The sequence below is a fragment of the Sorex araneus genome, chromosome 1 (assembly GCF_027595985.1).
Source record: "Sorex araneus isolate mSorAra2 chromosome 1, mSorAra2.pri, whole genome shotgun sequence".
NCBI lineage: Eukaryota > Metazoa > Chordata > Mammalia > Eulipotyphla > Soricidae > Sorex > Sorex araneus.
Genome location: NC_073302.1, coordinates 29,057,567 through 29,072,359, shown reverse-complemented (window position 1 = coordinate 29,072,359; position 14,793 = coordinate 29,057,567). Strand labels below are relative to the sequence as shown.

Below are 14,793 nucleotides of genomic sequence, written 5' to 3'. Positions count from 1 at the left end.
ATAGATATTGTATAAAATTCCTTCATTTGAGATTTATCTTGTTTTTCTTGATGTTGGAGTCATGTCTTGATATTGTGCTCTTCTCATATCCTAAAAAAACTGCAGGATTTTGATTTTCCTCATTATTGATACATTGATTACTTGATTAGAATGCTATCTGCTAGCTTCACCCCTATAAACATTTTATTTCTCCCATTTATAACTAACAGATATCTGGCATGAAGGTACTATTCTTTTTCATTTTATCTTATTATTTTTTATAACTGAAGTAGCATGCTTATAATACTGTTAATGCTTATGCTTTTGGTATACAAAGTTATTGCACCACCAAAGTGCCAAAGTACATTTATATAATTGAATCCATTCCCTGAAACAAGACAAATATTTATTTTTAGCAGAGAAACAAGCTGAGTCTACAGGATGATAGTTAAGTAGCCATAATTGGCAGAGTTTGAACCAAATATTAGTTCTCTAACTAACCTTACAACTTCAGGCTTTTCCCACTACAGCAAGGATAATTTTTCATTGAGGTCAGTACATTTTTCATTCATATGTTCTAAGAGAAGTTATACCTGTGAGAATGTTTTTATCTTGAAGGGATCCCACATAATTTGTATATTCTGGAGAGGGCAACCCACTTCCCATCTAAGGATATTTTTTACTTGGGATACTTCCAGTCCTCTGAGGAACTGTATTTCATCGAATTATAAAAGAATGACAGAATATTTTGTGAGTATAGATATAAGAAGATATTATCCAATCTCTTATGCACATATCAGTGTTTATTTCCCAAATGTCTTGCAAGCACCATTCTAAAGGTGTACGGAGAGTGATGGAGAGATTCCATTCACACTTCAGGAACCATCTTTTTAGCTTAGTGCAGAGGTTCCCAAGCTAATTTCACTACTATTGCCTCTTCTCAGAAAAGAATTACTCAGTACCTTTTTAGAAATCTACCCTGGGGCTGGAGAGCTAGTACAGCAGGTAGAGCACTTGCCTTACACAGGATCCGCCCTGCTTGGTTCCCTGATTCCCCACCAGGAGTGGTTCCTGATCACAGAGCTAGGAGTAATCCCTGAACATTGCTGGGTGTGGCCCAAATCCAAAAAAAGAAAAAGAAAGAAATCTATCTCATTTAAGCAAACAAATGGGAAGAACTTTCTAGTTGCATCTAAGGCTACTGCTGCCCTCCAGGATTGCTCCAGTACCCAGCTGCTGGGGAGCACAATATCACCCTTTTTAGGAAACATTGGTCTAGTGGAAGAAAAAAAAAATGAAATCGACAAATTAAATCTGAGAAGAATGATAGATAGTAAGAGTATCTGTAGCAGTGGATAAGATTAAAAGCTCATTGAATGTAGTACTTTATTTGTCTTTGTACTTTACTTAGTGCCAAACATAATTATTTGCTTGATAATGTTGTACTGGGAGAATAAAGACATATTTCTTTCTTGGAAAATCCAGAGTGAATATGACAATTGAAATATTTTGTTAATCAAAGGTGTTTCAGACAAATGAGGTAACATAGATAATGGCACAGAGGCTTAGAAAGCTATAGTACATTTGGGGAGTTATAATTCAGGATATTACAGTATTATGTATGAAGTGTGAGGAGGGTAAGATGAGACTGGACCAGAAGAATAGTCACGGACTGAACACAAAATGTCCTTCTCTGTCATGCCTACAAGTTTAGATTTTGTCTCTTAGGTAATAAAACATCACTGAAAAATTTATAGTGCTTCCCTCAGTTGCAGAGCAGTAAAAATGAAAGATTAAAGTCCAAAACAGAAATATAGGGAAGCAGGAAGTCTAAGTAAATGGAAATATTCATATAGCACTTAGGAATTTGTGACATTTTTCTGATATTCATTATCTTAATCTTCACAGCAGTCCTGCAGTGTGTAATTATTATGCTCTAGTTACTGATGAGAACATTATATCTAAGAAAGGTTTGTTCTTTTATTTAGCAGAAATTCAGGCTCTTATAGATAGTGGAGATACAGTGATAAACAGAATGAAGTAATTTTCCTCATGAGTTTATCAATGCCCAGCATCAGAGTTAAAAAGAAATGGGGCTAGACTTGACCAGATAATCTGATTCAAAATCCCAGGCTCTTCCTAGACTGTAAAGACCAGTTGCATCAATGAATGATGAAAATGTCATTGGATGCATTTTGTTTCAGGTATGTGTAGCTCTCATAACTAGCCTCCTTCTAAATAGTGTTGTAGAAAAAGGAGTGATAGTTACGTCTCGTCCTTTGGAATTCTGGCTATATGTCCCTTTCCCCTTTAATTTTTCTTTCTAGAATCTACTTTTATAATTTGACTTTGCTATGTGACTAACAGGGATCCCAGAAACTTGACTTTTGTAATAGGAAAAAAAAAGACAACCAAAAGAACCAGCAGTAAATAATTTTTAAAAAGTCAATGTGACAGAATTGTTAGTTTGTTAACAGTTTAGAAGTTATAACATTATTTCTATTATGTATAATTCATTAACAGTATTATATTATTTATTATATCTGTAGCAGTACCTTGATGATAATACCGTGGAAGCTATGGTGTTTCGGAAGAGTGCAAAGGAATTGTTGCAACTAGCAGCCAAAATTTTAAACAACTTGGGAGTACGGTTCTGGCTGAGCAGTGGGACTTGTCTAGGTAAAATACTTGTTAGTTTATATTTTATTTTTGTTATTTTATTCATTTTTGTTGTAGGGATTGAAATTACAAACATTTTAAAAATAATAATTTTTGAAGTGTTATATTAATTGAAGAAACTGTGTGGAAAAGAAGTGCTTATTTATTTAAATAAATTAATTTGAGAAACAGGAAGGCCATGTTTATTATTGTCAGGAATTTGAAGTAATGCGTGTAAAGTTTATACTTGTTTCCCAGCTAATCCTTTGAGTATCATTTTATTATTTCTATCAAAAAGATTGCTCTTGATCTTCTTAAAAAATTCTTTTTCTTTCCTTCTAGCTCACAAATACAGCTTATATATTGCACCAAGAGTTCCTAAAGAGAGGAAAGTAATGGGGAAGGTTATGGAGTCATCCATACAATTTTCTAATTATCAATAGTATCACTCTGCCTTACTACCTTCTGTTTACTCTGAGATGGGCAAACACAGACTGCTAAAGTTCTCAAGAAAGTTGTTGTTATAATCAGAAAGATTTCTAGATCTCAGTTTATTATCCATAAGATCAAACTTCTTTAAACTTAAAATTATTTGAATCTTAATTTTGCTCTATTTTTAATTGATCCTTCTAATTTATAACTATAGTTAATTATAATTGTACTTGTTCTTTCATGATTATAGCTATTTATACAAAAGTTAATTCTCTTCTTGCTCTTATGAGGTTGCTATATAAATACCTAATTCAAGAGACTCTCAAGAATGAAAATATAAATATAATGTTATTACTATTAGTAATGTACTGGAGCAATAGCACAGTGGGTAGGGAGTTTGCCTTGCATGCGGTCAACCTGGGTTCGATTCCTCCATCCCCCTCAGAGAGCCTGGCAAGCTACCAAGGGTATCTCACCTGCACGGCAGAGCCCGGCAAGCTACCCGTGGTGTATTTGATATGCCAAAAACCGTAACAAGTCTCACAATGGAGACATTACTGTTGCCCCTCGAGCAAATCAATAAACAACGGGACGACAGTGCTACTATTAGTTATATAATAATGTCATTTAATAATTATATAAAACAGATATATTAGAATACATTTAATATGCTTCTATTTCATATATTCTCAAAAGTTATCCTATACATTAAATTTTGGAAAATTTACATGATTGTTCCTGTCAAGAAATTTGAAGCTACAGTCAGTCCCCCGTAAGGGTACATTCCACATATTTATGATATATACCTTAAAGTTTAACGTATAGAAGCAAAATTGTTTTGTGGATTGGGCCATCAAAAATGCTTCTTAATTATCTGTCCTTAATTGTTTTGAATTTTAGCTTCATGATTTTCTTGATTCAAAGGAGTTTATAAAATGACAGAGTTTGGGTAGATGATATTTAAGGAGCCTTCCATTTTTTTTTTTTCTTTGGAGGATTATGGGCTTCCATTCAGTACTGAGAGGGCCCAGGGACAACTCCCAGCAGTACTGGGCCAATTGGGCTGGACAGTTCAATGCTAGGGCCTGAGGATGTGATGCAAGTTTGTCCCTGCAGTCCTAGGGACCACCAGGACTGTCTCACCTTCCTGGAGCATCTAGATCACACCCGGCAGTGCTGTGGGCCTCCAGAATAACACTGGGTGGTGCTTGGGGGCGCCTCTGGGGTTTGTGGTGCATTCAGCCCGGCTCCTGCATATGCAAAGCATGCAGCTCTGAGTCATGTACTGTCTCCCCAACCCACCACTTCCATTCTTTTTTTTTTTTTTGCGTCACACCTGGCAGTGCACAGGGGTTACTCCTCGCTCTGCACTCAGGAATCACCCCTGGCGGTGCTTAGGGGACCATATAGGATGCTGGGAATCAAACCCGGGTCAGCCGAGTGCAAGGCAAACGCCCTACCTGCTGTGCTATTGCTCCAGCCCCCAGAGCCTTCCATTCTTAAGGCTCTTTCCTTGACACGTTTGGATTTTTTTTAAATTGATTGATACAGTATTTTTCTCACACTAGAGATAGAATCCTGTCCTATTCCTTTAAAGATCTATGTTGAAATGAAATTTAGAACTCCAGACAGTATCAACTAGTAGCGATTTCGGTAAAGATAAATGCTGACATTTACTTACTTTTAAAATAATTCGGGGGCCAGGGTGCTAGTGCAGCAGGTAAGGCAGTTGCTTGCATGCAGCCAGTCTGGATTTGATCCCTGGCACCTCATATGGTTCCCCCAAGCCTGCCAGGAGTGATCCCTAAATGCAAAGCCAAGAGTAAGCCCTTAGCACACTGGCTGTGGCCCAAAAACAAACAAAAAATTGCATGGAAGACTATAAGAATAGTAGGGGAGATCCAGTTGTCCTTAGTAATATTTAAGTATAAACTAAGTTTTTAGAACAATACTAGCAGCTAGTTGTGAAGTAGATACATAGTAAATACTGAGAATTATTTTTAATAGTGTATTTGAAATTGAGATGGGTACTATTCTTTGTTAAGTGGCCCAGCACATGCAAGCTGTTAAGAGCTGTTAGTTTCTTCAAACTACTATTCAGGAAAGGAATATTGGTTGATGCTGGCTAGTGCTAGCAGCGACTCACCCTTAAATGTGGTTTAATAGTAGAAATTCCAGTGCCAATATCAATGTACTAAAAAAAATAAATTATATTTTAAAGCATACTTTAAGTAGTCTCCAACTTAAGAGGTTTATGATTAAACTTCTCAAACCTAACTACATTTTTTAATTGAGATATCAATAGTAACTTAAAATTTTTATTTATTGATTGATTGGTTTGGGGACCACACCTAGCGATGTTCAGGGGTTACTCCTGGCTCTGGTTGGGGGACCATATGGGATGTTGGGGATAAAACCCAGGTTGGCTGTGTGCAGGGAAAATGCCCTATCGCTGTACTATCTCTCTGACCCCAACTTAACGTTTGTAAATGGATAGCTTCATAACATTTTAAAAGATAACAGTTTATTTAGAAGTTAAAATCCACAAGTAAGAATGTTTGTGGGTGCTGAGTGTTCAGATTAGTATGAACAGACAAAAAATAAGTTTTTTAACAGGTGGCTCATATAACTAAAGACATTGGTTTGGGGATTTAATATTGTTTATGTAGGGGCCATCCCCAGCAGGGTTCGAGTCAAGGCCATTCTTGGTGATGTTTTGCTCTGCAGTGAAGACTAGCATTCTAGCCAATGGTTCAATATTCAGTGGTCACCAGGACTGCCTGTATGGTGATGTGGCAGGGGAGGGATGCACAGGGGACTCAGGATCAAACAAGCTACCATGCTAATCCTGTACTCTAGCACTTGGGCTATCTTCTAGACCTCTGGGATTTAAATTTTTTTTTAAATAAGGGATTTAAAATTTTTTAGATGATATAAGGGAAGCACCCATGTCTAACCCTGGGAAACAAAATCCACTCTAGTGCATATTCATTATAACAATAATTTTCCCCAAAACTTATGTTTTTAAAAATATTTTCCTTTTCTTTATTTCTCTTTAGGGTGGTATCGACAATGCAACATTATTCCTTACAGTAAAGATGTTGACCTAGGAATTTTCATACAAGATTATAAATCTGATATTATTTCAGCATTTCAGAATGCAGGACTTCCACTCAAACACAAATTTGGGAAGGTCAGTCATAAAAATATGCTTTATTTCCTAAGTACCATATATTTTTTGTCAAGTGGTTCTCATTCTTGAGCCAGCCCAGGTATCTGTGCATCACAAGAATGGAGGATGTGATGCTACTTGGGCCCTGCTACCTGGTCCGCCAGAACAGTGCTGGGTATCTCTGAGGTTACTTCTAGTGGTTCTTGGGAGCCCCCAGGATTGCATCCAGAGATGCAAGAGGGAAACCACGTGGTGCCAGAAATCAAATCCAGGATAGGCACATGCCAAAAATATGCCCCCAAATGCTGTACTATCTAAGGCCCTAAGTCTTAAAAGTTTATAGGGACTGGAGTGGACAGGTAAAGCCTTGCATATCTTGCATGCAGCTGGTCCGGGTTTGATCCCCATCATGCCATGTGGTTTCCTGTGCCCCATCAGGAGTGATCCCTGAGAGCAGAGCCAGGAGTAAGCCCTGACCATATTCTGTAGGGACCAAAACAAAAACAAAAAAGGAAAGGTTTATATTAAGCAACTTCCAAGATAGTTAAGAACCTTTTGTCACTAATGTTGAGTAGGATGAGTATAGCAAAAGTTTGTTGCTAAAAGAGAAGGGCTGATCGCTTGTTAAAATTATTACCATTAGATTGCCTATAATATATAATATGTAGCAATATTATAAGTAACATTCTATCTTTATATTCTTTTTTATGAACCATTCAAATTATTTTTACTTAGACACAGATATTATCATGGCTATAAAACAGAAATATACAATTATTTAAAAATGTAAAAATATGTTTACTTGAATTTCTTTCATATTTTACAATATCTAGGTCAAAACAAGTTTCTCAGAGATCACTTAGAAACAGATCATTGTAACTTAGATGAGATTTCTTTTTAGACAATTTGATTCCTGTACTCTGTTTCCATGATCTCTTGCAGTCACCTTATTCTTAATTTCCTTTTTCTAGGGAGATATTTTCCTAGAAATCAAGCAGAGCTATGTTTAAATCACCACAAAATTGCTTCCTTCATCATAATAATCCGGTTTATTAAAAAAAACTTAATAATACCAAAAAAACTTAATAATACCTTCTATGAATTCAAAATTAAAGTAGTAGAACATTTCTCACCACTTTATGCCTGTGTTCTGCACCTGTAAAAAAGATGAATAAATTACAGTCCTCATCCTTGAGGACTAATTGGGAGGAGAAAAAAACCCATAGTTATTATATGATTAGTATTATAATAGACAGATGCCTTCAAGCCCAATGGAAATCATTATTTTAAAGATTTTTTTGTTCTGTTATTTTAAGGGTGGATTTTTTTTAGGTGGGGGGGGCTCCAAGTGTTGCTCTGGGGATCTGGGGGCCTCTCCCAGCAATACTAAGCCAACCAGGTCAGCAGTTCAGTGCAAGGACCCAAGGATGTGGTGTTGGGGCCCTGAATGCTCTTGGTTACCTGGATCATCTGGTGGTGCTCAGGGACATTCAGGTGCTCTAAGGACCATGCAGGATCAGTAAATAAACCAGGGTTGGGCTTCTGCAAGGGATGCCCCTTAACTCTTGTATTCTCTCTTCGGACCCTGGTCTGTTTTGGGGTCACACCTGGTAGTCCCCGCTCATTGCTAAAAGGTTGCTCCTGGGTGGTGTTAGGGAGTCATGTGGTGCTGGGGACTGAACTCAAGACTCTCACATTGTAAAGCAGGTGCTCCCGCCTTTGAGCTATGTATCCTGCCTCTATATGATCTTTTATTTTAATGATCTTAGACTTGTTTTATGTATGACTTAACTTTTGCTTATTTTTTCCTTTTATAGGAATTGGTTTATCATTCGTTTACAAAACTGTAGAAATTTAGGTATAGAATAGACCTCTGTACCTACCACCAAAAAGCTAAAATACCTTTTTACTCATTCCTCCCATAACCACCCTTTTCTTTCTGGTAACCACCACAGTTTTCACTGTTATTGCTGTTTTGCTGAATGGTTTCTTTTTTTTGGCCTTAATTTTTATATTCAGCATCTGAGAAAAACCATTTAGTAATTCCCTTATTTATTTCAGTTAGCACGGTCACCTGAGTTATCTTTATTCACGGCAAAGCAGTAATCCACGAGTAATTATACCACACTTCTTTATCTATCACTTGTCAGTCTAGGGCACTTAAATTCATTCCATGTTTGGACTATTGTGAATAATTCTACCTTAACTTTTATTTCTTTTTAAATGTGCAAAATATAATTACCTATTATATGTATACATCTAAAATGCCACTCTTGAGTATTTATTGACTGTAATAGGAGACATTTCCTGGTAGTATTACTTAGCTAATAAGGGAAATAATTTTCCTTTGGTTTCTTCCATTGTTCGTAGGATAGGAGCTCAGGAATGCTATGCAGAGTGGTAATTTTTACTGTTGTATATAATTTACTCAGTTGTTGTCAGTTATAAGAAGTAGCACTATCTTATATGAATTTTAGAGAGAAATCAAATGATGACATGCTACTAATACATCTGAATTTTTTGTTTTAAGCTTTAAAAAATATATCTTAAAGGTAACATTATGTGTGAAATATAATATTTTGTTTACTTATATTTTTGAATTTTACCCGGCAGTGCTTAAAAGCTACTCCACTATGTATTGATCGGTTTTTCCTGGTGATGCTTGGGGCAGTGCCTGGGATTGATCGAGTTCTGGACTCTTGTTCACAAAGTCTATCCTGTTGAGAGCTCTAAAATATAAGAATATTTTTAATTAAAAAAATTTTTTTTTGTTTAAATCTGTGAAGGTTTTTTATCTTTCTTCTAGGTGGAGGACAGCTTGGAACTTTCTTTCCAGGGAAAAGATGATGTAAAACTTGATGTTTTTTTCTTCTATGAAGAGTCTGACCATATGTGGAATGGAGGCACTCAAGCCAGAACAGGCAAAAAATTTAAGTATGGATCAGTTAAGTATTTAAAAGTGGGACTAGAGGAATAAAGAAATTAGAGATAGGGTCATATCTTTCTTTTATTAAAAAAAAGAGACTCAAGTTTCTATTCTTAGCTAATCCTTTCTTAGCTTACCTATAGATCCTGGCTGTTTGTGAAATGGATACTCTTTCTTAATAAAATAGAAGAGGGAGAGGAAGGGAAGAGGAAGTATTCTGAGTTTGTCCATCTAGAGAGTTGTGGCTAGAAACCCTTTAGTTATAAGAAAGAAAGAAAAAACCAAAACAAGAAACACAGAATCCACATTTGGAATAGAAAACAAAAAATGATTGGCTACCAGAGTGACAGAAGCTTTATAATTTAATGGGAATGGTAAGAGTAAGCAAAGAGACAGTCAAGTGGAAGTGAGGTGGGCAAATTCATAATGAACTGGGATGAGTTCATGAATGCTGAGCTAACTCTGGGTTTTGCTTTTTTTTTATGTAGGAGTACTGCTATTTAATTTTTTAATTGGATATTCATGAGAGATAGACAATTACAAAGCTGTTCATAATTGGGTTTCAGTCATACAGTGATCCAGCACCCATCCCTCCACCAGTGTACATTTTTTTTTTCGCTTTTTGGGTCACACCTGGCAATGCACAGGTGTTATTCCTGGCTCTGCACTCAGGAATTACCCCTGGTGGTGCTCAGGGGACCATATGGGATGCTGGGATTTGAACCTGGATCAGCTGCATGTAAGGCAAATACCCTACCTGCTGTGCTATTGCTCCAGCCGCACCAGTGTACATTTCCCACCACTAATGTCTCCAGTTTCCCTACCACCATCCACCAACCTCCCACCCCCCACCTTCCAGCCTCCCTCTATTGGAGACACTTTCCTTCTTGCGCTCTCTCCCTCTCCTTTTCCTTTTGTGCATTATGATTTGCAATACAGGTGCTAAGAGGTCATGGTATTTGTTCAGGGCATTTGGTATTTTTGTTGGAACGGTAAGGCTGGAGTAACTTTTCAGTTGGGTAACAGCTTTGGGGTGTGGATGTGACTGCCAAGGCTTTAGAAAGTACAGGGAGGTGGGGGGAGGTAGCCCATCCTGACCCCGAGAAAGCCTGGATATTTCAGTCACAAAACCTGCATACCCAAATTTTCAGCAGATTATATCTTGGTAAGGTCTGTCCTGAGATGGTGGAATCAGGCCAGGGTTATGGCGGCAATTTTGGTTGTGGAAGCAAGTGGTTGCTGGGGTTCTGCTTGGGAGGGGGCCCCAGGCCAGCCCACACCCCTCCAATTTACCCTGGTCTATTCAGCCATGCATTGATCTGAGATTAACTGTGTCTTTTGATTTCTTTTGAGATTTATCTATGGGTCTTTGAAATAAGGTCAATAAATAAATGAGCTTGTATAGCTGAGCTAGAGGGGATTTGTGGGTGTGGCTCCCACATACCTAACTTTTAGCCATTTAGTTTCATGGTAAACTTGGTCCCAAGTTGTTGGGATCCGGCCAAAGGCACAGTGGCAATTTGGGGGTATCAGGAAGCGTGAAGTCACCATCAGGCTGCTGATGCCCTCACCTTGCAGTTACAGGTTGAGGTACCTGCTGGAGGCACCATACCTCCTGGCTTTTAACATAGCTTCAACATAGACTAGTGCTTAAAGAATGGATACTCTTTGGGTTTAGGTTACCATATTTGTCAAATGTAAGATAATTTTAATTATAAAATGCCCCATTACTTTATGTGCTCCTACTGAAAAAGGAGCACTGTAGCACTATCATCCCATTGTTTGATTTGCTTGAGCGGGCACCATTAATGTCTCCATTGTGAGACTTGTTACCTTCTTTGGCATATTGAATATGCCACGGGTAGCTTGCCGGGCTCTGCCGTGCATGTGGGATACTCTCGATAGCTTGCCGGGCTCTCCAAGAGGGACGGAGGTATCAAACCCGGGCTGGCTGCGTGCAGGGCAAATGCCCTACCTGCTGTGCTATTGTTCTAGCCCAGAATGAAAAAGTAATAATAATAAAATACATGGTTCATACAGAACAATCAGGGAGAAAAGGTCTCAGAATTGATAGAATGCAGGGTTTTTTTTTTTTTCACTTTAGGCATTCCCCCACCTCCCCCCCAATGCTGTTTTGGTCAGAGTCCAACAGAAAAATAATGTTGGATAAATAAAGATTCATCTAGATTAGGATGAATCTAGAATAACTGTTCTCCTTGGGGCTGAAGAGATAAATGAGAAAGGTGCTTGCCTTGCATATCACCAAACATGGCTTGATCCCCAACATCCCTTATGTTCCCTTAGCACTGCCAGGAGTAACTCTTGAGTGCAGAGTCAGGAGTAACCCCTGATCATCACAGGGTGTGGCCCAAAAACAAAAAACAAAAAGAAAAACTGTTCACTTTTATGATGCTTGTACTCAGTTCTGAGAAAGTGTGGAAGGGGAATGGAGAGAGGGGAAGGTGAAAGGGTGAAAGAAGAGATAGGAAAGCAAACCCCATGGTGCCTCAACTTCCTCAAGTAAAATAAGAGTAGTAGGAGAAATTTCAACATAGAATGCTTTGAAGAGTATAAACATATCTTGGGTTTTGTGTTACTACGTGCTATTTTGCTAGGAGTAGTTGTAATGATGATAGTAGTTGTAATGGTGATGATAGTGGTAGTATTGGTCGTGGGGTAGTGGTGTGGTGGTAGTTGTGACAGTGGTTGTTGTGATAGTACTAATAGTAGTAAAAAACTATTCCTCCTCTTAGTTTAATGAGAAATGTATTGATTTATAAGCCTGTGTAATTGTTTCAATATTAAACTGCCAAATCTGGGGCTGGAGTGATAGCACAGCGGGTAGGGCATTTGCCTTGCATGCGGCCGACCTGGGTTCAATTCCCAGCATCCCATATGGTCCCCCAGCACCACCAGGAGTAATTCCTGAGTGTAGAGCCAGGAATAACCCCTGTGCATTGATGGGTGTGACCCAAAAAGCCAAAAATAAATAAATAAATGAAATAAACTGCCAAATCTATTCTTTTTCTTTTTTTTGCAACAGTGCTCAGAGCTTACTCCTGACTCTATGCTCATGGATCACTCCTGTGGTACTCTGGGGTGGGGGTACGAGGTGTCCTCTAAGCATATATGCAGTGCCAGGATTTGAACTAGGGTAAGCTGTGTGCAAGACCAGCACCTTTAACCCCTGTACTACTCTCTAGCCCCAGTATCTATTCTTACAGAATTCATATCCAAATGTCACCTTCTTTTATTTTTAAAAAAGTAATTTCTAGGACTTGTATTGTAATCCTTTTTTGTTCTTTCAACTCTCTCTCTAAGACTTGAATTTCTTCTCACTAGCATGATCTGAAGAAATCTTCCTTTCTAACATGTCTGGGTAGGAAAGGCTTCTTTCATTCTGCTTTAACTGCTCTTTATAGTTGCAGTGTTTTGGAAGTGTGAAGTGCTCTGATTATTTAACAAGAGAAATGAGCAGTGATGGAACTGTCTGGACAGATGGTGTGAGTCCCAGATTTTCTATCATGTTACCATGACCTTAAAAGGCAGAGAAAAGAACAGGGTACGGGTGTGTAGAGCCGTTTCTTTGGAAGATTCCCCCAGCCATATGTCATTTTTTATTCTTTTCAGTTCTATTTACTTTAAGGAGCTATAGTATTTTCACCACTACTATTCCTAAAGGGAAAAAAAAATCTTTAAATCTAGTCCAAGGTTTTTTTTGTGGGGTCACACCTAACTGTGCTCAGGACTTACTGGTTGCTGAGGATCTGTTGTGTGTAAGGTGAGTGGCCTACATGCTGTACTGTCTCTCTGGCCCTAGTCTAAAGTTCTTTTATATTTAGAATATTCTACTTTTTATTCATGTATAGTCCATTCTTAGAAATGCTTAATAATACCATGATTATTTGTTTTAATTGCTTGATTAGGAACTTAGGAAGAAAACATTCCCTCTTTCAAAATTTTGTTATGCATGTCTTCAGAATGTTTTTACACTGAAATGTAATTAGTGTATTAATACCAATAATAAATATATAGCTACTAAGCTATGTTCTGAATATCGGTACAAAAATAAGTATTTTATGTAACCTGTGCTAGTTACTATCTAGGCAGACATTTTCTTCCTAAGTCTCATAATCATTTCATTTTCAGTTCTCAGTTTATCACACCCTTATCTAAGTACATTCCTTCTACCAAAAATATTAATTCAGTCCTTGACTTTTGTCTGAATTGCTGATATAGTTTTTCAATGTATAAATCACCAGTAATTAAAAATGATGAATATAATAAATACCTCCAGAATGTGAAGTTTTTTACTCAAGCTTCACAGTTTTATAGATCAGATTTATTTGGATTATTTCTTTTCTTTTCTTTTTAATTGAATCACTGTAAGATAGACTCCTACAAAGCTGTTCATGATTAGATTTGTAATAGAGTTTTCCAACGCCCATCCCTCCACCATTGTACATTTCCTAGCACCAATGTCCCCAGGTTCCCTTCCATTACCCCCAAACCCCCGCCCCGTATTTCTTTTCTTCCTTTCTGAACCAACTGATATAAATGGAGCCAGATGTTTGAGAGGTAATGAAAATGATGATAATATAAATTCATTTATTGAATACTTAGAGTGTATTTGGCACAGTGCCATGCTTTCATATGTATCAGCTTATTTAGATCTCAGAATAATTCTAGGGGAGCTCTTACTAATGCCGCTTTTATTTTATAATGAGGAAATTAAGGCAGAGCTCAAAATTAGACTTAGGATCCTATCACTTCAGAGATCATATTCTTATCCATATGCACTTGTTGGTGTCACCATGATCTCTGTTACATTGTTAATATCCCTAAACATAAAAAAGAACCACATCTGTTTATTGATATTATCACAGTAATATAGCCACCTCAGTATTCTCTATTTTTTTTTAATTTAGGCAAAGCAAATTACAAAATTATTCATTATTGGGTTTCAGGCATAAAATGTTCTAACATCAGCCTATTCACTGGTGTCTACTTTCCTCCACCAAAACCCCTAGTTTCACCGCCACTCCCCCCACCCCCACAGCCTGCCTCTGACCGGCACCTTTTTTTAAAAAAAAAGATGATGTGATTTTTTTCATATGTGGTACACAAAGAAACAATATAAGAGAATAGACAATGTCCAGTGAAAACAAATCCTTAGGCTCTGATAACAGAACTGAGTTACCAAGCAGAGAGTGGTGAGGTAGGGTCGGGATGGATGAGGGATCTAGGAATTGAGGTGGAGGACGTTCAGCACCTTGGTATTTGATGGATGAGGAACATTTTATGCCCAAAGCATTAACATTAACACCATTAGGTAAATACTCTTATTTCTTTAAGAAGGGAGAGTGGAGAGCTGGATTAGGGCTGGATTTGACATTTGGCACTATAGATGGTCTCCCAAGCCCAGCCAGGAGTAATTCTTGAGCACAAAGCTAGAGTAATTCATGAACTCTGCTGCGTGTGGCCCAAAATCCCTCCCCAAAAGGTACATAACTGGAAAAGAATCAGTATAAAAAGTATATAAGGGATTTGTGTAAAACAATAAGAAAATATGGCCAATCCTATAGAAAAACAAAAAGACTTGTAGAGACATTTCATCAAAGAGTGT

General features: G+C 37.6%; 1 protein-coding gene across 5 annotated transcripts in view; it reads left to right on the top strand.

The window, feature by feature from the left end:
• FKTN (fukutin) overlaps nucleotides 1-14,793 on the top strand; it is a 91,523-nt gene that overhangs the window by 29,495 nt on the left and 47,235 nt on the right. For all 5 annotated transcript variants that reach the window (XR_008629846.1, XM_055136934.1, XM_055136927.1 and 2 more), the window contains exons 7-9: nucleotides 2,529-2,658; nucleotides 6,129-6,262; nucleotides 9,048-9,175. Coding sequence is in view for 4 of the 5 variants with exons in the window: in XM_055136934.1 (XP_054992909.1) it covers nucleotides 2,529-2,658; nucleotides 6,129-6,262; nucleotides 9,048-9,175 (392 nt within the window). In the remaining variant the exon portion in view is untranslated. The remainder of the gene's footprint in view (nucleotides 1-2,528; nucleotides 2,659-6,128; nucleotides 6,263-9,047; nucleotides 9,176-14,793) is intronic.